The sequence below is a fragment of the Aotus nancymaae genome, unplaced genomic scaffold, assembly GCF_030222135.1.
Source record: "Aotus nancymaae isolate 86718 unplaced genomic scaffold, 86718_ANA_hifiasm-v0.15.2.pri h1tg000062l, whole genome shotgun sequence".
Lineage (NCBI taxonomy): Eukaryota > Metazoa > Chordata > Mammalia > Primates > Aotidae > Aotus > Aotus nancymaae.
This window is the reverse complement of record NW_026988476.1, coordinates 26,791,467-26,814,187: the sequence shown is the minus strand read 5'-3', so window position 1 is coordinate 26,814,187 and position 22,721 is coordinate 26,791,467. Positions and strand designations below refer to the sequence as shown.

The 22,721-nt window shown below is 47.7% G+C and overlaps 2 protein-coding genes across 5 annotated transcripts in view; one reads left to right on the top strand and one right to left on the bottom strand.

Moving 5' to 3' along the window:
* The window catches only part of LOC105716439 (uncharacterized), a 114,559-nt gene extending 107,817 nt beyond the window's left edge, over window positions 1–6,742 (bottom strand). The window contains exons 1-3 of the mRNA XM_064365717.1: window positions 6,632–6,742; window positions 5,849–6,125; window positions 4,637–4,794 (exon numbers count right to left, since the gene is read on the bottom strand). Coding sequence (XP_064221787.1) covers window positions 4,637–4,794; window positions 5,849–6,125; window positions 6,632–6,742 — 546 coding nt within the window. The remainder of the gene's footprint in view (window positions 1–4,636; window positions 4,795–5,848; window positions 6,126–6,631) is intronic.
* OTX2 (orthodenticle homeobox 2) lies at window positions 1,419–17,443 on the top strand. 4 transcript variants are annotated; one of them, XM_012450985.3, is made up of 5 exons: window positions 1,419–1,499; window positions 7,882–7,945; window positions 12,550–12,765; window positions 13,777–13,952; window positions 15,794–17,443. In XM_012450985.3, exons 3-5 carry the CDS (start codon window positions 12,669–12,671, stop codon window positions 16,412–16,414), a joined length of 894 nt encoding a protein of 297 aa, XP_012306408.1. In that variant the 5' UTR covers window positions 1,419–1,499; window positions 7,882–7,945; window positions 12,550–12,668; the 3' UTR covers window positions 16,415–17,443. The 4 variants fall into 4 exon arrangements, with proteins under 4 accessions (XP_012306408.1, XP_012306406.1, XP_012306410.1 ...); XM_012450983.2 differs by lacking the exon at window positions 1,419–1,499 and adding an exon at window positions 7,610–7,725; XM_012450987.2 differs by lacking the exon at window positions 1,419–1,499 and adding an exon at window positions 7,612–7,725 and having other exon boundaries at window positions 13,801–13,952.
* The last annotated feature ends 5,278 nt before the right edge of the window (window positions 17,444–22,721 follow it).

The following is a 22,721-nucleotide window of genomic DNA, read 5'->3' as shown; positions in this document are numbered from 1 at the left end:
CAGAGCTGGCCCCAGGATACCGAAGGCTGCAGAGGGAAGAGTGCATTTGTGGAAGAGGCTTTCCAGTGAGGCTATGCCTCAAGGGAGGGAAGTGTATTCAGTCGGGCTTTGGAGGACAGGGTCCTTCCTCCTCCACGATGTGTGCAAGTGTCCGCAGGGCAGTCGCCGAAGCCTAACTACCTGCTCTTTTCTCTCTTCTCGACACTTCCCATGGACTCAGACCCCAGCAATATCTCTCCCTGGCCCTGCGCGTGGCTAATCAAAGCGAGAAGCTTTGGGAACTCCCCAGAAGGTGCGCTCTCCCCATCTAACCTTAGGAGAAGGGAAGTGACGGCCTGGTCACGGAGCGCCTGTCAGCCTGCAGCCGCGCCCTGGCTCAAACTGGGACGGGTTGTGGGGAATACTGATGGGGGCGCTCCCTTCCCCGGCTGTCTGAGCCTTAGCTGGGAGACTGTGCTGGGGAAGAGGCCGGGGCAGAGCCAGTTCAGAGGGGTGTAAGACGCCAAGCAAGAGGGGCCTACCCTATCGCAAACACCGAACCACTTCGTGGAGACCAAACAGAGTTAGCCCCTTCCGCAAGCTGTAATGGCCCCAGGGGTCTTGGGACTGCGGGGGCAAACCGCATCCTTGAGTCCCGGCCCCCGAGAGCGCCGGCGGCAGCAAGGACCAGGCTGGGTACCAAGGGCCGCCACTCCTTTGGCGCCGAGGGCGGAATCCCGGAGGTCTCCCCGTCTGGCGCTGGCTCCCCTAGCTTGACGCACTGGGTCCGAGGCGGCAGGCGTGAGGTCTCAGCTGGCCGCACCTCGCCCACGATGCGAAAAGACGACCAGAGGCCGCCGACGTCTCCTCCCAGCCTGGAGTTGGGACGTACTAGAGTGCAGAAAGGTCGGGATGTCCCCCACCCCAAACGCACACGCGCTCGCGAGCACACATGCAGACACAGACACGCGCGCGCGCACACACGCACACACGTACGCTTTGCTCCCCTGGCCTGAGAGCTGGAGAGGGGGCGCTTTAGAAAACTTGGCTGATTCGCCGGATGACCATGTGCGCTCAAGTCTGTACCCGCCAAACGTAACCTTAATTTTACAAGATGTTTTTCCCAGTAACTTTTCCGCAAATGAGTCAGAACAGACCCCAGTTTCCGAGGCAGCCCAGTCCGGTTTGTTAAACTTCTCAAAATGTACCAGGCGGCTCTGAGCCTCCAAATCCTCCATCGCGCGGGGGCCGCAGCCGTCCTCACCCGGCTCCGCGAGCGCAAACGGAAGGGCGCGAGGTCTGCGCGGAGAGCCAGGCAGCCCCGGCGCCTCCAGCGGGGCGGCGCAGCTCGAGACCCGGCGACCCGCGGGCAGGGTCGTCCAGTCCCGCGCCGCACTTGCTAGAAAATAGCCCGCCTGACCACAGCCGGCCCTGGCGCTTGCACATTAAGAAACTCAAATTTAAGAAGTGGGTGAATTGGGAAAGGAGGGAGCCGGGGGAGTTTGCACCGTGTATCTCAGGTATGAGCACTTTTCACTGACATTGATGCAACTGCATTAGCGTTAATGGCAGCAGCCTGCTTCTCATTATTAATTGTCTTTGTGTTTGGATAAAGTATGTAATCTTCTTCTCAACCACACCATTAAAATAGGTTGCCTTTTCAATTAAGAACTGTCGTGAGCACAGCAGTCAATTTTCCTAATGAAGATGCATTATATTTTCACTTTTTAAAAAATAAATGGAAAATCCCAGGTTTTCATTAGACACGATTACAGAGAAATACAAGAGGGCTTCTCTAAAATTCATGCGGTCATGTAGTGCATTAAACGCCGGGCTTTTAAATAAATTGAAATTTCTGCAGATAAAAGAAAAGCATGGCTATCAAATATGTTGAAACACGCTTCATTCAGATTTTTAAAAGCAAACATGATGAGTTCATTTTTCTAAATGCACTTAACAGATACAACAGTTTGTAAAAGTATAGTGACTGCCTGAAAATACACTATTAACTTTTTTTGGGGGGGGTTCCTTCTAGTTTACGGATGATTTGCAGATCTTAAACTAAGCGGTGAATGTTGGAAATGCACTATACACATTTAGATAATGTTCGGCCTTTGAACAATTACCTCAGATTAATCTTTCAGGAGCACAAAGGGTCTGGTCTGTGCACCTACAATTAATTTTTATTTGTTTGTTTGTTTGTTTCCTTTCTTGCTTGCTTTCATTTTCTTTTCTCTTTTAAGACAAATTGAAAGCCATTGACTCTGGTAAAACTGTTTAAAATTCTATGCCTTTGAGATAAGCAACTTTTCAATTGTTGCAAAAAAAAATCAAAAATTGCAAAGTTCTAATTTTGAAGTTTTAAAATTGGTCAGAAATATTCATTCCTGGATCTGAAAATGGAAAGTTTGCATTCATGAACAAAAATGAAAAAATGTGTGTTATTCATTCTCTAATCTTGAGAATTTGGGAACATATAGTGAAAGGGATCTGTCAAGATCTATGTTTTCTTTGTTAATAAAAAATTTATATTGCTATCTTTTGCATATGAAATATGTTTCAAACAAACAATTTCTGTCTTGTTCTTTCCCCCATTCAATGTGAATACTCTCATAGGAGCCACATTAGGGAATACTGTTTGAGAAAAAAAATAAGTCAAATTCTTCTAAGTAGAAAAAAAAAGTTCCCAACAACAGCCAGACTTTTTCTTTGTAAGGCAACATCAGCTGGTTTCTTGTAGACATGATCTTTTCCAGGTTTTAGGTGTTATGTCTTTTAAAAATTGAACTCCTTTTTTTTTTTTTAATCAACCAGCCCCTTAAAATCATCTGCAAAGAGTGGGAAATTAGATTTTCGATTAAAACCTTATCCCATCTCGAAGGATTACTTCATATTGATTCTTAAATATGGCTACAATTGATGGACTCTAATTAAAAATCCAAAGGAAAAGTCTGTCGTACCCATATAAAAGAAGCTTTTCATATACGGGAAATAAAGCTTGTAAAAGGTTGCAAATAAAAGATTAGAGATTTATCCAAACTAGTTTAAAGCTTCACTGTGGTTTTCTTTTCTTCTTCTTTTCCTTTCTTACAAAACCATTCCTGGGTCTTTTTTTCCCCAGTTATAAATGAAGTTTGCAAACAGGCAAGATATTGGACTGTAATGGTTGTTTTATATCAGCTCTGTAAGCTCAAGGCTGCTGCCTGCAGTAGAATTGATTTCAAGGAAACTTCAGGACCAGGAGATGAAAATTATGTAAACTGACAGCTACCACCCTTCATCAATCTATCCACATTCCTGTCCACACCCTCCTGACACACACACACACACACCGACTCACACTTCTCTCTGTCTCACATCCACACATGCCCTTCCTATCCCTCACCCTAACCTTGCTCTACACATACCCTTGGTCCCCACACTCTCAGGGACAGATGCACAGCTCCCGGCTCACACCCTGCTCATAAATGTCTCACAGCCCCACATCTCGCACTTGTCACACAATCTTAATCCGTTTCATTCCGGAACAACATGGTCCTTTTTTCCTCTTTTTCGCATTTGGAGTTTGCCTCCCTACTCTTTTATCGAGATGGCCCAATCCTATCTTTGAAGTTGTTTCTTTCTCTCTTACCCTCTTTTCTGAGGCAACCGCAATGCAGAGAGGGAGAGACCCAAGCTTAATTTATAAATGATCTGTTGCCTTATTTTTTTCCCTTAAATTCTGTCTGCATTGCCAATCTTAAATCCTTGGTAAAAAAAACTTAAATCCTTGTTTAAAAAATTAAAAGATTACGGTTAATCTCGTTAAAGTTTATAATAAAGACATATCTAAAAACCTAATGAAAAAATGACTCCTTTCTAGATATTATGGTGCTTCTAATGCAAAATGTAGTCCCTCACTCTTCACTGAATTGCTGAAAAGATTGGAAATTAATGTTCATATTTCTGAAGTGTTAAGGAAGTCTAACTGGCTCCTTTCCCCCAAGAGGCTATGTTCTCACGGAATATGGGTTTTGTTCTTCTTTTTTAATTAGCCTGGAAGAATCCCGGGATGTCTTCTCTCCCCTCCCCCTCCCCCACTGCCCCCCCCCCCCACCAAAGTTAATAAACTTGGAGGAAAGTTTGGAATATTTTAAACTGGCCTGGCTTGTGGAGTGGAGAAAGTGAGCCTAGTTAGTGCCATGCCTGCATCTTGATTTCAAAATATGAATATCAGCCATATTCTGGAAACTGCGTGCAAGCTCTGACAAATAATTTGATTCCCTTCATATTGGTTTTCTTAATTTAGCTTCTGAATGCTTATATGTCATATGCATAGTAAAATAATTGTACAAGTGGCAATTAAAAACCATCCACTTGTTAATGAAAATTGTTTAAAAACACAAAGCATGCTACCATAAGTCAGATTCATAAAAGAAATAAAATGTTAAAGGCACAGGACATAGAAAAAAGTTAAACACAGATAGAAATACAATGAACAGATAGTAAGTAAATTGGAAGTTCAAGAACTTACTGAAAATCAAGAGTTAGACTTTTCATCCAAAGAGTCTTTTTCTCCCACCAAGCATCTAAGGTTTTCAGTAAAAGAGCCCAGCCCCCTTCTCCCAAAGCCAGTGGCTTTTGTCCTGACCTAGAATAGGGTTTGTGGGGACTGTACCTGAGCCGGGCTGTCTGCGATTTCCAAATTGACAAGAAGAGACCGGAAGATAAAGAGCATGTTCTTACAGGTGAAGAGCAATTTTGCAACTTTTCCAGGCGACACCCAGGAGAAAGCTTGCCTGCTACCAACTGCTTCAGAGTCTGGGCAGAATTCCTCTAGAAAGAAAAAGAAAGTCTTCCCCCCCTCCCTGTCTGCCTCTCTCTGTCTCTAGTTCTCTTTCTCCTCTCTGTCTCTCTCTCTCAGATCCAATCTTTTAAGAGCTTCAGCACATTGCTAAGCTAAAGGGAAATTCTCTTTGATAAAGCGGTGTTTCCAGCTTCTGGGTTTTAAAACCTAAATCTATATTCAAATCTGGCTGAAGGTGTGTTCTGGGATTTATGAAAGCCTCTTAAAGGGGTAAATTTACCAAACCGTGACAAAATCATCACAATCTTACTTTAGACATCTGAAGTGGATGAGAATTTTAAAGAGACCCTTGTTTATTTAACACTGTCCGTTTCCAACTCGTAGTTTATTGGCCCTGTATTTCTGAGAAGTTATTAGACTAGAGGGCAAAGGAGAAGCCGGAGCTGTCTGCTGCCCGCCGCTGGAAGGGCAAAAGCCCTCTCACGCCCCACAACACATAAATCTGCCCCTGTCGAACAGAACACGGGGATTTTTAGGGAGGTTCAGCTGCCCCCGACATCTGGGAGGATATCGAAAACCTCTACATCGGACTTGAAAGGTTTCCCTGGACACTGGACCCTACAGCAGATGGATCTCCCAGTCCAACATTTTTTACTTGGTGGGGATCACAAGCGCCTGTTCTTATATTTCTCCATCACACCCCATCCCGACTGTCCCCAAGGCCTCCCTACGGCCTTCCGCTCTGCCAAATTCACAACGTCCATTTTTCTTTTTCCTTTCTTTTATGCTTTAAACATCATTGTGATCAAACTGGGGGAAACGTCGTCTTTTGTAGGGGTAGGAAGGAGGCTCTGCTTGAGGCGATCGGGATGTATTTGCCTTTCTTTCATCGAAAGCATCACGACTCTGACCAAGAGCACCCAACCAGTGCCTCAGACAGCCAGCGCCACGAGGGCCATAACGCCTGGGGCATTAGTACCCTCTCCCTACCACCACCCCCATTAAAGGCTTGGGGGGAGAGGGGCGGTCACCAGGTGTTTCAGTACAGTGGAGGTGGGGGTGAGAAAAAAGGTCGGTACTCACCCTCCCCCCCGCCCGGGCCCCCAGAAAGTCCTGACTCCTGGGAACGCGACAGCCAGCGGGTCTCCGGACTGGAGCTGCTGCAGAGGGCCGGGAAGGAGCTGGGCGGGCCCCGGGCCGCTCGGAGACTAAAGGGGCCGCCAGGGCCCAAAGCTCTAGAGACACCTGTGACGGGGGCCGCGGCCACGGAGTCCCCAGCCCCAGGCCGAGCCGGAGCCGGAGCCCAGCCCCGCTGCCGAGAGCTTGCTGCCTCTTGCGCACTCCCGTAATTCGTTAATTGCTGTAAATCCCAAGGACGGCCACATTTGATTACACATACAGTATAAGAACCGACAACAAAGCGACGAATTAATTACCAACTTCATTAACATAGGTCCCCAAATTAAAGGCAGTGAGCTCTTTCTTTGGGCCCACTAGCAGTGGTGGTGATGGTAGTTGTTGGTGGTGGGGCGGGGGGGTGTGTTTAGGAAGATATTTTATTTTTCTTTTCCTGCACTGGGTGTTGAGAAAGAAGAGCTGTTTTCTGCTCCCTCCACTCCCTCCCACCCTTATTCACATTCACTCAGCAATTCCGCTATCCCTCCCCGCATACTCCGCCCAGTCTGTTTTTGCTTTTCTAGGGACTCAGATCCCTTTGAAACCTGTCCGGTCCCTGATCTCTGTGCCAGGCAAAAAAGTTGGGCTGGAGGTCGCACTCCCTGGCTCGGGTCCCCAGATCCCATCACTTCCCAGCCTCCCGGCTCTCAGTTCGGGGCTCGGGCGGCGCCAGCCCAGTTAGCTCCAGGCCTCGCAGTGTCGGGCGTTTGGTGGCGTTTGTTCTAACACAGAAACTGTTTCCAACGGGGGCCTTCCTCGTTCGCTCCCTTCCTCGACATCCTGTCGACCTGACACTCGCATCCTCGAGGCCTGATGTGGCCCCAGCTACTTCCCCTAAATGGGCCCTGTGATTTGATTCCAGGGTTCGTGTTCCCTACAGTCAGTCGTGGGCTTCTCAACTCCAGAAAACACCCAGGCGCCTACCAGAAGCCGGGGTCTCTCACTCAAGGATCATTTATTTATATGTCTAAAGATATTTATAACGGGGTAGGAAATAGAGAAGACACTGAGTTTTAGAAAATAGTTTGTTCTTGGACTGGTGTATCTCTCTGTCTTCCCTACATGCCCACATAGCACTCCAGCCCTCCCTCTTTTACCCTTTCTGGCCGTCGGCATGCTCTGGCCCTGTTTGAGAAGGCATAGTAGTGTTTTTGAGTTTCAGTCCTACTTGCTTTCTGCCTCTCATCCACACCCTTATTGCTGGCCTTGAATGTGATAACCCAGTCACTCCCTACCCCTCCACCCCGCCCCGCTCGCTGCTTCAGCATTTACTTAAATATTTTTATCTTCCCATCTTACATTGTATGGGTTTCCTTTCTTCCCTTCCCTAAAAATAAAAAAACACAAAGGAAAGAGGAAAGGAAATTTCAGAGTAAAGGAACCAGAGAAAAAGAGGGTAAGAGAAGAACTCCCTGTCCATCATTTTAATTATACAATTAGTTCACATGCTCCGGCCCATAATGTATATTTTAAGCGGAGCCCAGTGTCTTTAAAGAACATTCTGGTAATGTCGGAAGCCTGGATTTGTTGCCTGCTCATCCCCCGGTGCAGCAGCGGCCTGTTTTCCTCCCCCTGTTGTGTGTTTTTATTATTTTCCCTCTGGCTTAGATGTGTCAATCATTCTCTCCCTGCCATTGGTTGGAGAGTTTGCGTCAAAAAGTTGCCAGAGAGGCGCTTTCTCAGCAAATCTCCCTGAGAGCGGGACCGACCTCAGCTCCAACTCAGACTCCACTGTGATTAAAAATAAAATTGCTAGAGCAGCCCTCACTCACCACATATACTTTGTATGTATTGCAGAAGGGCCCACGCGTGTTTAGAACTCTAGCCGCCTTGCTCATTTTTTATTCTTAAAAAATATATATTTTTTTGGTTGTGTTTGACTTTTCATGGAAGGGTGAAGACTACAAGGTTTCTAACTCAATACTCTTGATTTCTTTTAGGATAGCTGGCTATTTGGAATTTGAAGGATATTTGACTTTTTCTAACGTCCCATGAGGCTGTAAGGTAAGTGTCCGTCTGTCTTGTCTATCTATATCTACGTGTACCGGTGTCTGTCGGCCATCACCCCAGTACCTCCAATAGACCGAGCGATGCCCCTGTGGGAACGTGGAGTTCTGTAGGCGGATGCATTATTTTCTCTTAGAAATTTTGAGGCGTAACAACGATGGTTGCAAAAAAGAAATGTGATCTGGAGATGAGAGCGGGAGTGGGAGAGAGGCAGAGAGCGTGCTCCTGGGGGTCGTCGCTTCTGCAAAACGTCGTCGAAACGCTGCGAGTGTAATCTGGGTGTTTTGGAAGGTTTTGTTTGTGGTTTTGTTTTTACGTCAACGCCGTTCTGGGCTTCTCCCCGCGATCTTTGCGTTTTGGCCCCTAGATTGGGTTGGGGTCGTTTGGATGGATCCCAAGGACGTTTTTAGAGTCCAAGACAAAACGATGCAGATGTAGCTAGATGTATGGATTGAAACAACAATAATAAAAAGTCAGGCGCCTCCTTGGGCCCGCGCGCCGGAAACCCGGTTAGCTTGCGGGTCTGCCTGGGCCACGGGCCGCTGCTCGAGCCCCTGCCCGCCCCTGATGAACGTGAGCGGAAACTGGAGCGGATAACCGAGGAGGACGGGAGCGCTGGCTTGACGGGAGCGCTGGCTTGTCGTCAGCCCCGGCGCTCGCCGCTCGCTTTTTTTTGGCCTCCTCTCCCTCAGCCTGATGCAGCTCGGTTCTGTTTCTTCCAAAAGCTTCCAGGTCTCCTCTTTGTTTTTAAACACCCACCACCCCCCCCAAACCAAACCACCTTGGGCTGCAATTACGCAGCCCCCTACCCCTACCCCCGATTGTCCTGGTCCCCGACCCTGGTCACCAGGCCGAGTGAACGTGAAGAGTGGTTTTTCAACAGGACTTTGCCGGGCATGGTTCGCGGCCGGCCCCATGTCGCCCTCCGCGCGCACCTGGGGAGGGCAGAAGTGGCAGCGAGTGGCCCCTGCTCCGCCCGAGGCCGCGGCCGGGCCGAGGACAGGAATCCTCCTGCTGGGACCGCGGCCCCTCGACTGTTCTCTGGCGGGGAGCGGCAGGGCTCGCCCGCGCGCTCGCGCACCCCCTTCCCAGGTTCAGGCTCGGAGACAATGAGGTGTCGTGGGTCGGGGCCGGGATGGGGCGGAGGGGTTCGCCGAGGCCCAGCTTGTGCCCTGGGTCTGCTCAGTGAGAACCATCAGAAGGTCTCTGCCAGCTCCGGGCCCGGGCGACGGGTCGCGCTGCAAACTCCCAAGAAGTCTTCGCTTTGCTGCGTTCAGGTGACTGTTGAAATCGATGCCCGATTTCGGGACACATTTTTGGAACCCCAAGTCCTCCGTCAGAATTCCACCGAGTTGGCTTTTGCCTCCTTCCCAGGCCGAAGAGGTGCGCCGGGAGCGAAGGCCGAGCGGCGCTGACCCTGCGGTGGTGGATTGCTTGGGGAGGGGACGGGGAAGTCGCTCCTTGAAATTCTCCCCAGTATCCTAGGGCTTTTCGGGTCGGGATTTCTCCTGCTCAGTTCGGGACTTTTTCCAGGCACCAAAAGTTATTAGCACGAGAGAGGAGCAGGAGAGGAAACTCCTCCCCCCAGAGCAAGGTAGACACCCAGACCTCAGCGCTGCTAACACCGGGGCTTTCTCCCAACGATAATTAATAGTCAAGGCCAACCCTTTTGGCTCGTTTCTTCCTCCCTCCCTCGCGGGTGGCAGAGTTGTTTGATTACCCGAGGCCAGAAACTTTCACTCTAGTTCGCCGGAGAGAGGCCAACGCCGGCCGTTTTCCGCGGTGCCCACACGTCTCCTTTTTCTTTCTTTCCTCCTCTTCGTCGTCTTTCCAGCCTCAGGCCAGTCGCCAGTCCGCGTAGTTTTGTTTCCTTTCCATCATGCAGAAAATTAATCAGCCCGGACGAGAAGCAGAGCGGAGCATGGCGGCCTGTAATTAAGGGACGTGTGCCCCTCGGATTATCTCGTTAGTTTATCAAGAAAACATTTATTATAATTAATTCTCGGACGAGGTAATTATTGTTGAGCGAGGACACAGCAACTGGTAGATGGGCTTCTTGGAAGAAAAAAAAAACAAGGCGAGGGGGGAGGGGGAAGCGACAGATTGCAGGAATTGACCGTTAGATATAAGGCTGCGCGGGCGACGCGGGCAGTGGAGCGGGACCTCGGGCGCCAGGCCTGCGGGGCTGCGGAGCTGCGGGGCTGCAGGGCTGCGGGGCTGCCGGCAGGGACACAAGGCCCAGGCACTCGCGCCCGGAGGTACGGTCGCCGACCGGCTGCCTGGACTCACCGCGTGACCGTGGTCAGCTTCTAGGTATGAGCTCTCCAGAGGCCACCTCGTGAGCAGTCATAGTGAGGCGTAGATTTTGGCAAAGTTCTTTCTTTTCCCCCTTCTGGACTCTGATTCGGGAGGAAAAGGGCTTTGAAAGTTAGGTGGAAGGGCCCATGCCTTCTATGCAAAGTGCAGACCTAGGTCGGCTGTGGAGAGAATCTCTTAGTTTTGGTTTTTGGTTTTCCTCTTTTCCTTTTAAAGGTGGATCCAGGAGCAAAAGTGAAAATAGTTTCTTCCGAGAATTTTAGCCATTTTGCAATGGTAAGGGCAAAGGAGCGCCTGGAAGGATCTCAGCCCTGGTGCTTTCTGTCGGTTACTGCTTTTTATGTTGGAATGTGCTACTTTATTGTACGATGTGTCAGGCATTTCTAATTGGGTGAGAGCTCGACATGTAAGAACATTTCCATATTTCTCATGGGTACATCTGATATGATTTTACGTTTCTCTATAGTACTGCAGTTCAGAACTTTGCAAGGTAGTACGATTAAACAAAAAGTTTCCAGTTTAGAGGCTGTTTAAACACATATATGACTGCTTTAAAATACAGTCATATTTGTGTTTAAACAGCCTCTAAACTGGAGATTTTTGTTTATTTTCACAGCCTCCGAAGAACAGCATTTTGAAAAAGAAAAGACCATGCAAAAATATAAAGTCTGTATTGTAGGGACAACTAAATTAGTTTTACTGAGGATAATACAGACTCCTCCATGAAAGACATTTATATAATTACATTAAATTAGATCTTAGGTTAGAAAGGAATGACTTTTGTGCTCTGAACTTAAATCAGACAGAAGTTACTGAGTTTCATTTATGGACTTTTGCACCTTGCTGTCTTAAACAACGTAAATATGAAAACCCGGAGTCCTTAAAACTCAGTAAGACCTTTATCTTGTATCCGCCATTTTGAAGCAATCTTTCCTGGTGTCAAAGTTTCAAAGTAGAGATCCTTGCATATAAGTGCCACATTTTAGGAAAATAAAAGGCAGACTTGCAAACTGCCAGCCTATATTAACATCTACTTTGAATCTCTTTGCTGGGGTGGAGGGGGGGGAGCTCAGCTGAAGAAAGTAAATAACTTTTCTTTTTCTTTCTTTCTTTTTCCCCCCTTGAGATCTTTTTCTCATAGGATTGTAGGGAACGTGAACGGTAGGGAGAAATTCTATTAGTTTCACGACTTGGGATATTTGTGTATCTACTTTCTTTAAAACTAAAATGTGCAAAAGGCAGTTAGTGTTAACAGGAAACTCTGCTGCAGCTGCGGAGGACCCAAATGTTTGAAAATTTGCCTCCCGCAGGATCTGCAGCCTCCACACATCAAAATCAACATGGAAGCAGCTTGCACTACAAATGTGGGGCCCCATCGTTATCTGATTGGTGGGATTCTAACTTAACAATTTCTGGCAAGCCCTGTGCCAGTCTTGAAGACTTTTTTGCAATATGTTTAAATATTTGATGGGTGTCTATTAAAAGTTAAATACTTGTTTGTTTAGCTTTCGTTCTTTAGACACATATAATCAAGGTTCTCCAAAACCCTAATAAATCTGTTACTTACCTCGAAATCTAATTACCCGGACTACTAATTAGGTGAAAATGATTACCGGAAATGACTTCAAATGTGGAATAATAGTGGTTGAGCAGTTTTTCCAAGTTTGTCATTTAGTAAGTTGGTATTTTAGATGTTAAATGCACTGACATTTTAGCTTCGCAGCAGTTGGAAGTGGTAAAAAGCTAAGATAATTAAAATCTCTGCTACGGAAAGGCAACAGTCTAGGGAGAGGTAGATTTCTTGAATTGTTTCTTTGTTTCTCACCAATGGGCTTTGTTATCAGCATTATTTATTTAGCCAAAGAGTTCTTTGTCTCTGCAAATGGCCCCAATCAAGTTTTGTTTGAGACAATTAGCTAGTGCCAGCCAATGAGTCCTATGCAAATGTAGGGATAGGAATGCAATGTGTGCATTTGAAGGCGTGGGGTTTTGTTCTTGGGGAAGGCAGATTGTAATTGCTTTCTTCGGGTACATTTTTTTTAAGTTTGGGGTGGGGGTGGGGAAGACAGGTTTATCTGGTCTCCCTCCATCCCCTCTAGTTTCAGAGCAGCTGGGGGTGGGGGTGGGGGTGGGGGTGGGGATGGGGGGGAGTGTCTGCAAGTCCTTTAAAAGCCTCTGCCTCGCCTAGCCCGTGCTCTTTTTAAGTTAGTGGTGGAACGTGGAGGAGCTGCCGCCTCCGAAGCAGTAAACCAGCACCTCTGTTTGTTTGTTTGCTTTGCCCTTAGTTCCACTGCTCCATTCCCACCCACCAAGGACTCTGAACCTGTCCACCCCCGGCGCATCAAGATCTTCCAGCTGGGTACCCTCGATTTGGGCCGACTTTGCACCTCCAAACAACCTTAGCATGATGTCTTATCTTAAGCAACCGCCTTACGCAGTCAATGGGCTGAGTCTGACCACTTCGGGTATGGACTTGCTGCACCCCTCTGTGGGCTACCCGGGTAAGTGAGCCCTGCTGCACTCCTGCACCCCCCTACCCCACGCCGTCCTCCGGGGAAGCAACACCCTATTTCCCTGGAACACAGGTGTTGGCAGTCACACTGTCCCCACCCAGCTTCAGGCTAGGTCTCCACTAGGTTTTCCTTCTGAGGAAGCAGCCCCCGGCCATTTACTGACTACGCAGAGAACAGGGGTTGGGAGAAGTGAGTAGGTGGGTCTGCAACAGTTACAATCGCATCATTTGATTCTTAATTCGAGTAAATAAGGGATTGGCATCAGAGTGGGATGAAGAAGGTTACTGTCCTTGACATTTGTGCAAAAGACCCCTGCCCATATCTGGATGCCTCATTTCTCAGAAGTGTCCTTTTGGAGAAGCTGAGCTTTCTCTCCATAAGTCTTTAGGACCCTCAGGCTTTGCAGTTGTTCCCTCCAGGCCCGGGCCTTCCCCTCTGACCTCCAGGGCCTGCTTTAATCCCAAGAGGTGTGACTTCCTCCAAATTCGGGTGCTTTCCTTTCCAATCAGATCTGTTTAAAATCCTCCTAGAAGGAAAAGTTGAATCAACTATGTCCCCATTTTAAAGATGGAGGAACAAAGGCCCTTGGTGTGCTAAAAACCCTGAGAGCAGGATTCAGACTTCCCCCATCGATTTGAGCTGCCAGTCTGTCCTCAGAGATCCTTTGATTTCATGGAATAGCCTTTTTGTGTTGTGGTTTGGGAGTTGATTTTTGGAGAAAAAAAAATTTTTTTTGGTGTCTTTTAAGAAATGTTTCATTTGTTAACTTTCCAAGTGATGCTTTGATTGGAGCAATCTCAACACCAGGAAGAGTGGGGAAAGAAGCAGCATGTGTCCTGGGTCCCTGGGGAACAAAGCTGGGGAGGCGGTGGAAAGAGCATTGGTAGGCTCCCGGCTGAAGGGCTGTGAGGAGCTGGGGATTGCTGTGGGGTGGAGGGTAGGGGTGTCAGAGAACCCGCGGAAACGCCTTGACTGAGAAACTGCTCCCCCACCCTAAAGGGCCCTGGGCTTCTTGTCCCGCAGCCACCCCCCGGAAACAGCGCCGGGAGAGGACGACGTTCACTCGGGCGCAGCTAGATGTGCTGGAAGCACTGTTTGCCAAGACCCGATACCCAGACATCTTCATGCGAGAGGAGGTGGCACTGAAAATCAACTTGCCCGAGTCCAGGGTGCAGGTAGGGCAGATGCAAGCAGAGCCATCCTTCCTGACCATGCCACCCTTCCCCAGAATATGGTGCATGTCCAGGGCTATGGAGAGCCCCAGGTCTTTGAGAGGACTGAAGGAAGGCTTGAAACTCTCCTTCACTCACTAAGGGGCCAGGAAAGTATTTTCCTCCTGCCCTTTTTTGCCTCCCATCACCACTTAATCCTATAAGCAAGGGTCTTCAAGGCCTGGGTTGCTGGTAGAGGGAGACCCAGCCTAGAGCAGATTTCCAGAGTAGTCACATGGTATTGTAACCCTTCCCTTCCTCGGTATAGAAATCCTCCTCTATTCTCATGGACTTGTCTGAAAGCAGCTCAGCTCCTGGACAGTCCAAATATTTTTACAGATGAAAAAACAGAGTAAATGACTTTCTCAAGGTCTTAACTAAGTTTGGTGGCAGAGTCAGGGTATAGACGCAGCTGGTGCTTTTACCAAATAAATCAACACAATAAGAATGTATTTTCCTTGACTTTTAAGGGATTGAACAGAATTTTCTAGCTCTGAGCCGTTTAACAGATAAAATATCTCATAATGTCTCTAGTGACCCCGCTCTTGCTTTAGTTCCACTAAACTTGAACTGAAACTGGAGAGGGAAGGTCAACTCCAGCTTGCCTGGTGAGTGAGCCCTGTACAGAGTTCTCTGCAAAGTATTTAACATGTTAAACCACACATACGTCTGGGCCTCTCCTTCAGCTAGAATGTGTTTCTGAAAATGACAGACATCAGTGTCAGCTGCTAACTGGGAAAGGGGCTTTTTCAAAGAAGGTTGGAGGAAGTTTTAGCACTTCTAAGGCTTGAACCAAAGTCCTCTCTGGGAGAAAATAAATGGCCCCGAATGGTTGGTGTTATTGAGCTTGGCCGTGGTGGCATCACTTTTACCACAGTGATGGCACCCATACAGAGAGCTCATTCAAAAGTTCAGCTAAGGATCTGTCCTCCAGAAAATGCCAGTAGTTTTTCTTCTCAGCCCCCTCATACACCAATCATAGCTTCTTCTTTGCAGAACATGAACAGGGCTGGGAAAGAGAATTGTCAAGATTGCAGCAGTGGATTAAAGTGGTAAGCCAGTGAACATAGCACAGGAGACTGAGTCTATGTGCTGAGTGGCCCTACTCTAAAGGCACAGACTCAAGTCTTGGAGACTAGCAGGTCTGTACTCCAGCTCAAAGCAGAGTACATATAAGTCCCTCCTTTTACCACAAAGAAGCTTTCAGCAAATAGTGACTTCCAAACCTCTTTCCTCAAGAAGACTATGTCTTCCCCTTGGAGCTTTGTTTTGTGAGTCTTTCTAAGAGAGACAAAAAGAAGGGTGATGGAATCAACCAACCTCCATATTAGCAGTTGCTTCCTGGAAGATGAACTGTAAATGAATTTAGGCTGTTCCTGTTAGCGTATAATAGTAAAATTGCTTTCCCTCACTTCTCATGTATTTCCCTCCAAAAGACATCGATACATTTTAGTCCTCTGTGAGAGGTTCCAAGAAATAGCTGGGTCTATGTGTATGTGTGTATTAGAGGTGAAATAAGATAGGAAAGTGAAGCGGAGAGTTTCTAGCCATACAATTTGGGGGATTATCTTAAATTTTATTCTGGGCTAGAAATAAGGCAGTGCCAAGTGTTTTTAGACAGTCTCCCCAACTTTATTACAAGTCCAGGAGTTTATATGAGAGTGCCACATAATAGGTCTTCAGTGGCAGGGGAGATTGTATGTTCAGCTGATCTGTCTGTGTAAGATAAATTTATAATCTGGGAGCCATTCTTGTCCTTAGGGAGTTACCAAAACTGTGTTAAAGACGTTTCTTTCCCTTCCAAGGTATGGTTTAAGAATCGAAGAGCTAAGTGCCGCCAGCAACAACAACAGCAGCAGAATGGAGGTCAAAACAAAGTGAGACCTGCCAAAAAGAAGACCTCTCCAGCTCGGGAAGTGAGTTCAGAGAGTGGAACAAGTGGCCAATTCACTCCCCCCTCTAGCACCTCAGTCCCAACCATTGCCAGCAGCAGTGCTCCCGTGTCTATCTGGAGCCCAGCTTCCATCTCCCCACTGTCAGATCCCTTGTCCACCTCCTCTTCCTGCATGCAGAGGTCCTATCCCATGACCTATACTCAGGCTTCAGGTTATAGTCAAGGATATGCTGGCTCAACTTCCTACTTTGGGGGCATGGACTGTGGATCTTATTTGACCCCTATGCATCACCAGCTTCCTGGACCAGGGGCCACACTCAGTCCCATGGGTACCAATGCAGTCACCAGCCATCTCAATCAGTCCCCAGCTTCTCTTTCCACCCAGGGATATGGAGCTTCAAGCTTGGGTTTTAACTCAACCACTGATTGCTTGGATTATAAGGACCAAACTGCCTCCTGGAAGCTTAACTTCAATGCTGACTGCTTGGATTATAAAGATCAGACATCCTCGTGGAAATTCCAGGTTTTGTGAAGACCTGTAGAACCTCTTTTTGTGGGTGATTTTTAAATATACTGGGCTGGACATTCCAGTTTTAGCCAGGCATTGGTTAAAAGAGTTAGATGGGATGATGCTCAGACTCATCTGATCAAAGTTCCGAGAGGCATAGAAGGAAAAAATGAAGGGCCTTAGAGGGGCCTACCAACCAGCAACCTGAAATGGACAAACCAATCTACTTAAGATCCTGTCATAGTTTTAGATAATTGGTTTTCCTGATTTGCAAAGTAATCAAAAGCATTCTAGCCATGTGCAACCAAACACCACCAAAAATAAAATCAAACAAAACTAAGTTGTGAAGGAAGGGAGGGAAGATCATAGCCTTCTTAAGCAGAGGTGTTCCAGTGTTTTAGCCAATCCTTGGTTGAATCTTAGGAATGAACAGTGTCTCCAGCTCATTCACGTTTCATGACCAACTGGTAGTTGGCACTGAAAAAACTTTTCAGGGCTGTGTGAATTGTGCGACTGATTGTCCTAGATGCACTACTTTATTTAAAAAATAATGTTCATAAGGAGTCAATATGTAGTTTAAGAGACAATCAGTGTGTGTCTTATAAATGGTACATCTGTGGTTTTTAATCTGTGCTAGACTTCAAAACTGTGATCTCCTGTTATTGTATGCAACCTTGAACTCCACCTCTGCAGGGGTTCTTCTGTGATTAAATAGGTTATAATTATAAGCAAAATTCAGAGCAACTGAGTACTGATCTAAAAAGATTACCTTTGGCTGGAGGTGAGCTGCACTGAAACTTTATGACAAAATGTCTCTGGACAAGGAGAGTGAGAGAAGAGAAGCAAAAGGACACTAATTCATCTGTAATTTACTGTTGGTAAGCCTAGCAGTAAAGAGACATTGGTCAATTGCCCTGACCCTGATGGATTATTAAACTGAGATCATTGTCGTTTATGCTTGCAGATGTTAACTGGAAAAGTTATATATGCATAAACCTTTTCTTCCTGGATTTGGCAGATATGTATAATTATATTAAAATGGTTCTAGCACAACATTGGGTCCAGTTTAATTTTACACTACTATTTACAAATGAGAAGCCAATATTCAGCCTCTCCTTCCCAAAACACATTTTTCTTCAGGCAGAGAGGAAATTAACAAACTTATTTTTACTTTTTTTTTTCTTGGCTAATCTATGGATAAACTAGATATGAATGACAGTGGTATGTAGACTGTTTGTGACTTTCATCAGGATTGCTCTGAAATTGAGTTTGGAGAGCCTAGCAATCAATAGGATCTTGTTCTTGCTTTTCCCTCCCTGCCGCAAACCTGAACGATTTCTTAGGCACTTTATTAGTATATTTTAAAATAGATCAAATTTTTAAGAGGGAGGAGGAGAATTGGAGTATCTCTGAAAACATGAGAATGAGAAGAATTTCTTGTTTCTATTCTCTTTATCTGGTTAAGGGAATTTTTTTTCTAACTTCCAAAAAATCTGAGGTAAACATGAGAGGGAGTGTAATCAGAATCTGAAAGCAATTCAGGCAGAAATGATTTCTGAACAAAAGAGTTTCAGAAAAGTTTTAAAACCTATAATTTCAGTAGTTGAACATAAGGCACCCTGGTCAGTTTTTTGTGTGTGTGTTTAAGAAAGTGCCGAGGGAGAAAAAAAATGGGTCCCTTTTCAGTTGTACCTGCATTTTTTAAACCAGTCACCAGAAAAGACAAGTGGGCCAATGATCATGGTGCTCCTCAGGTAAAAGCAATATTTAATTTCATTTTAAGCTTCTTAAGCTCTTACATTTGACCAAAATTAAGTGACTCTTGATTGTAACGTTTTAAATGAAGGTTAGCAGTTGCAACCATTTTGTTTTCTGGCTATTTCATGTTTCTGGTCCCTGCTGCGCATGCTCCCTTGAATTCTCTGTACTCTTTCCTAGAAAGTAAATTGGTTCACTGGCAAAAGAAATGCAACAGTTTGCAACCAACATTTGAGGCCAAATTTGATGGCAAGAGTTTTCAGTACCTATTGATAACTTTCAACATAGTGTAGTTTACACGAAGTTAAATTGGGACCTGAGTCATTGCTTACAGGTTTGCCCAGATTCAGGGTCTTAATCTCCCAGCTTTTCTTCTGCAACAGTAATGCAGAACCAAAATAACCATTTTCTACCATTGCCTTCAGTATGCTGGATGTCCCGCAAGGGGCGGGAAAAGAGTACCCTGTCTTTAAAAACAACAATGACGATGAACATTGGGCTACTCAGCAAACAACGCAGTTAGCAGTTTCTCTCCTGAAACTTAAAAGATCAGAAAGAAGAGGCACTGAGCACCCTCTGAAACTAATTTTTTCATCACCTCTGCACAACTTCGCTTAACGAAGACCACGCAGTTAAGTACCTTTGAATCGAAGGCGAAGTAAGAAATGAATTCCCCCTGACCGAAGGCAATGGAGGGAGGGAAGGAGGCAGGGAGCGAGCAGTGGCTTAAAGACATCCAGAGAGTTCCGATCTCCACTCCTAGTCAAGACCGGTTTTAATGAAGTTAATAAGCCAAATAATGGTGATGCTTGGTACTGAAATGACGCCGTCCTCCAAAGGGGTCAGGGAGTTACTTCAGCTGCGTATCGGCAATTAAGACAGCGGCCATATAAGCTTCGTTTTGGAGGACAGGTCCTGATGAGGGTGGGGGTAGTTGCTTTACAAAGATCTCTTGCCCCAAACCTTTATCTTTCCCACAGAGATTCTTGGCCCTTTGTATTTCACCTTGGGAGTGTTTCTTTCCTTCCTAGATAACAAGAGAAATTCAATCAACTCAATTGAGTTCCGGCTTTCGAAACCTCCAGTTTTAGATAATGGTGGGTTTCCTCAACCCCTCTCCCACACGGTGCCCGCTAATCTCCTTTCCTGTGGGTGTCCCCCCAGGCCCGCATGGCCGCCGGCACAGGCGCAAGACGCCGGGAGGCTGGGGTGCGACTGCCTGAAGGAACGTGGTGCCCCGCGGCCCGCGCCGTCGACCTCTGGTTAAAGAGGTGGCTTTTCTAACTCCTCAGTGCCCAGTCGGAGTTACCGGGGAACGGTACTCACATCCCTGCCTCGAGGGTTCCCAACTCGGGCGGACGCGAGACTCCCCAGCCTGGCGGGCCTCGCCGGGTGTGCCCGTTTCTCTCTGGGCGCTGGCTCCGTCCCTGGCCCGCACCCGGGACCTCTCCTGAGCCGCAGCCCGTCCCCCCACCCCCACCGCCCCGGGCCTCGTCCTCAGGCCTCGGCGGCGCCAGGCCCCGTATTGCGGGCCGCAGCAAGGCCCGAAGCCGGGTGGCGAGGCCTGTGCGCCCGCGGGAGTGCGCAGCCAGCCGGAGCCGAGCGCGGGCCCTGCCCGAGCCCCGCAGTCAGGCCTCCAGGTCCGCTGCCGGCCGGGGCGCCGGTCGCTGGGAAACCTCGCGGCCTGGCGGAGGGCAGAGGTCAGGCAGGCTTCGAGGATTGGGGCTGGGGCGGCCCGGCCGAGAGGACAGCGCCCTGCACCCCAAGGAGCTAAAACCGAGACCGACGGAAGGGACGGCGAGGTGGGTCCACCGGCGGGGGAGAAGGGGCTGGGACGGCGAAAGCAAGCCTGGCAGGGCCCGCGGCCTTTAGCTTCCCAGTCTCCCGGGAGGATGAGCCGCAGACGGCTGGGGAGGGGGCCGCTTCTTCCAGCCGCGAAGGGCGAGGCCGCCACCGCGGGGGCTCCCGCGGCGTCTGCGGCCTCCCGCGTCCCAAGCTGACGGGGCCCAGCTGGGCTTGCTCGGGCCCCTGGGGATCCTCCCAGGAAAGCCGGGTACCTTGGCTACTGGGTTTGGGGGAGTCTGGCCCTGCTCTGGGGGCTCCCCCAGCACTAAGCTGAGGCTTTGGGGGAAGCCCGAGCAATTCCGTTTCCTTTGGCTCATCCTCTCTCTCTTAGTCCTCTAGATCTTTTTTTTTTGTTTTAAACTCAGTGCCTTCTTTCTTTTCGGACCCGTCGCAGTACTCAGCGGCCCTGAAGGCCATAGGCCAGCTCTGGAATGGGGAAGCGGTCCCTTCGGCGTCCTGGGCAGGGCCAACTTGCCTGGCAGCCCATTCCGGTTACCTGCAGGGCAGGGGCCGGCAGTCAAGTCCCCGCGGCCACTTAACCGGAAGCGGCTAGCCCTGGCGCGCACACCACATGTTCGAACCCGCATCTCACACCCAGGGAGAACCTCGCGGTTGTTACCCGGACAAAGCTGTAACCCAAAACCAGGCGTGCCGGTGCTAGGTGGTGGTTTATTGCATACAGAAAGGTGTTTTTAATCATGCAAAAGAGGAACACAAAAGAGTTAGGCAGGAGACCAGTGCATCCCACGCAAATGGAAGCAGACATGGTGGAAAACAACCAGAATGGGAAGATGCAGGATCAGAGTCAGCCATGACTTCCGCCTGGGTTTTTGGCTTCCTTCGAGACCTTTAAGATGATCAGCTATCTCTCTCCTTTTCGTTCCACGAAAGGGTCCAATCCCCCATTAGGCATCTGAGTGCCCAGATTTGTGACCAGGTGCCCTGAGCACCTCTGATTTTCTCTTCTAAACCGCCTGAGCCTGTCAGCACAGAGTGCTCTGATAAAACCTGATTCCCCTAGTCACTCCATTTCCGCCCTTGGGTTAGTGTGACAGAAAAGACCGGCAGCCCCTGGGACTTTCACCTGGAATGGGGAGAGCAAAACCCCAAACAAAACCCATCCCCATGTTTTTTGGCATTAGGCTCTGAAACTGCACAGATTATAGGATTTGTCTCGGACAGAATTAACATTACATGTGAAACCGTGGTGCTCCGGTGTATTGAGACATGTTGTATAGGATTGCTTGGAGCATCTCTTTCAAACTGCCTGTTAATAGCAACATGAGACCTTCAATAATAATGTGTTTGGTCGTGGTGGTGGTGGGGGGTGGGTGTTTGCTTTTTGTTTTTTTACCTGATGGAAACAAAATCTAGGCACTATTTGGAAAGGGTAGTTTTTCTGATGGAAGCAGTTGGAAGGACACGGAACCAAATGGGGAACTAGAGGAAGTTTCCGTATACTGAAGTGGCTGTAAAGGAGGGAGCAGACCTGCGTTTGAAAGGCCTTCTATGCAGCAGTCCTCAAAACCAAGGGAGACCCCCCAATGCTAAAGAGAAACAGCCAGACTTCCTCTCTTGCAAGCAGTGTATTTTATGTTTAAAAACCAACCTTCTGTCGACTGCAAACAAACAGTAAGCAAATTCAAATAAAGGATCCCTACCAAGTCCAACCCATTTGGTCAAAGATAACTGCAGGTGCCGGGGAAGCCAAGCTATCACTAGGGGGAGGGTCACTTCAAATTTTGTTTTTCTCCTAGAGGGAAAGTCAAACGGTGTGAGGTCTATGATTCACTTTTATTCCTTAATCTCCCCACCCCTTTTAATTCTTAGTGGAAACACGGTATTTTGGGGGGGGAAGGGAAAAAAGCAACAACAAAACAAAAAATCCCACCAAAAATATAATGGTAAGTAGGCAAAGTTTGGATTGACTTCTGTTACAGCACCACAAGGAAAAAAGGTGTTCAAGAATCAGAATCCTCTGCTACCTTCTCTACTGCTCCTGTCTTAGTTTGCCTACTGCAGGTGTGCGAAGGGGGCCTTTCGATTAAGAATTTCTTAGTCTACTTGACATCACTAGGTGACATTTCCAGCTGAAGTCTTCTTTAAAAATAAGATGCCAGTTTCTAGTAGCCATACAATTGTCGATTGCTTTTTTGTTCCCCTGGACTCCCCATTAAAGGACCTGCAAATGCTGCCTTCAGGAGCCACGGGCCTGCTCCCTTCTATCTCAGGTTCCCCACATAAAAGCTGGAAAGTACCCTTTAAAGTCAGGTCCTTGGTGAGGTGAGGGCTCTCTCCCTTAGTTCTTGCCCCTAATCTCCCAAATGAAATCTCTTGAGGCCTTAGGCTACAAGGAAAGCAGAAAATCACTCATCACAGCCCTGAGTTGTTAAAATCTGTTCCTAGAACCAATAGTCACATTTTAGGATCATGGACCATTAATAAAAATCTCCTTAACATTCAAATGGCTCTAAAATGCGTTGATAGCGGATTACTGGGGCCTAATGGACGTCGCGTGTGATAACATGGTCTCTGAGTAGCAGAGGTTCTGGAGTGGGTGTCTGACCACAGCTACCTGATTATCAGCTTACAGCCAACCCAGTTTTTAGCTGCGATACTCTTAAAGGGTGTTCTGTCCAGCAGATCCAGAGTCTTCTGTGTTCTTCATTTAATCGGTGTAACAACCCCATAGTGTTCCGCAAAGGAGACAGAAAAACCTGCCTGTAGG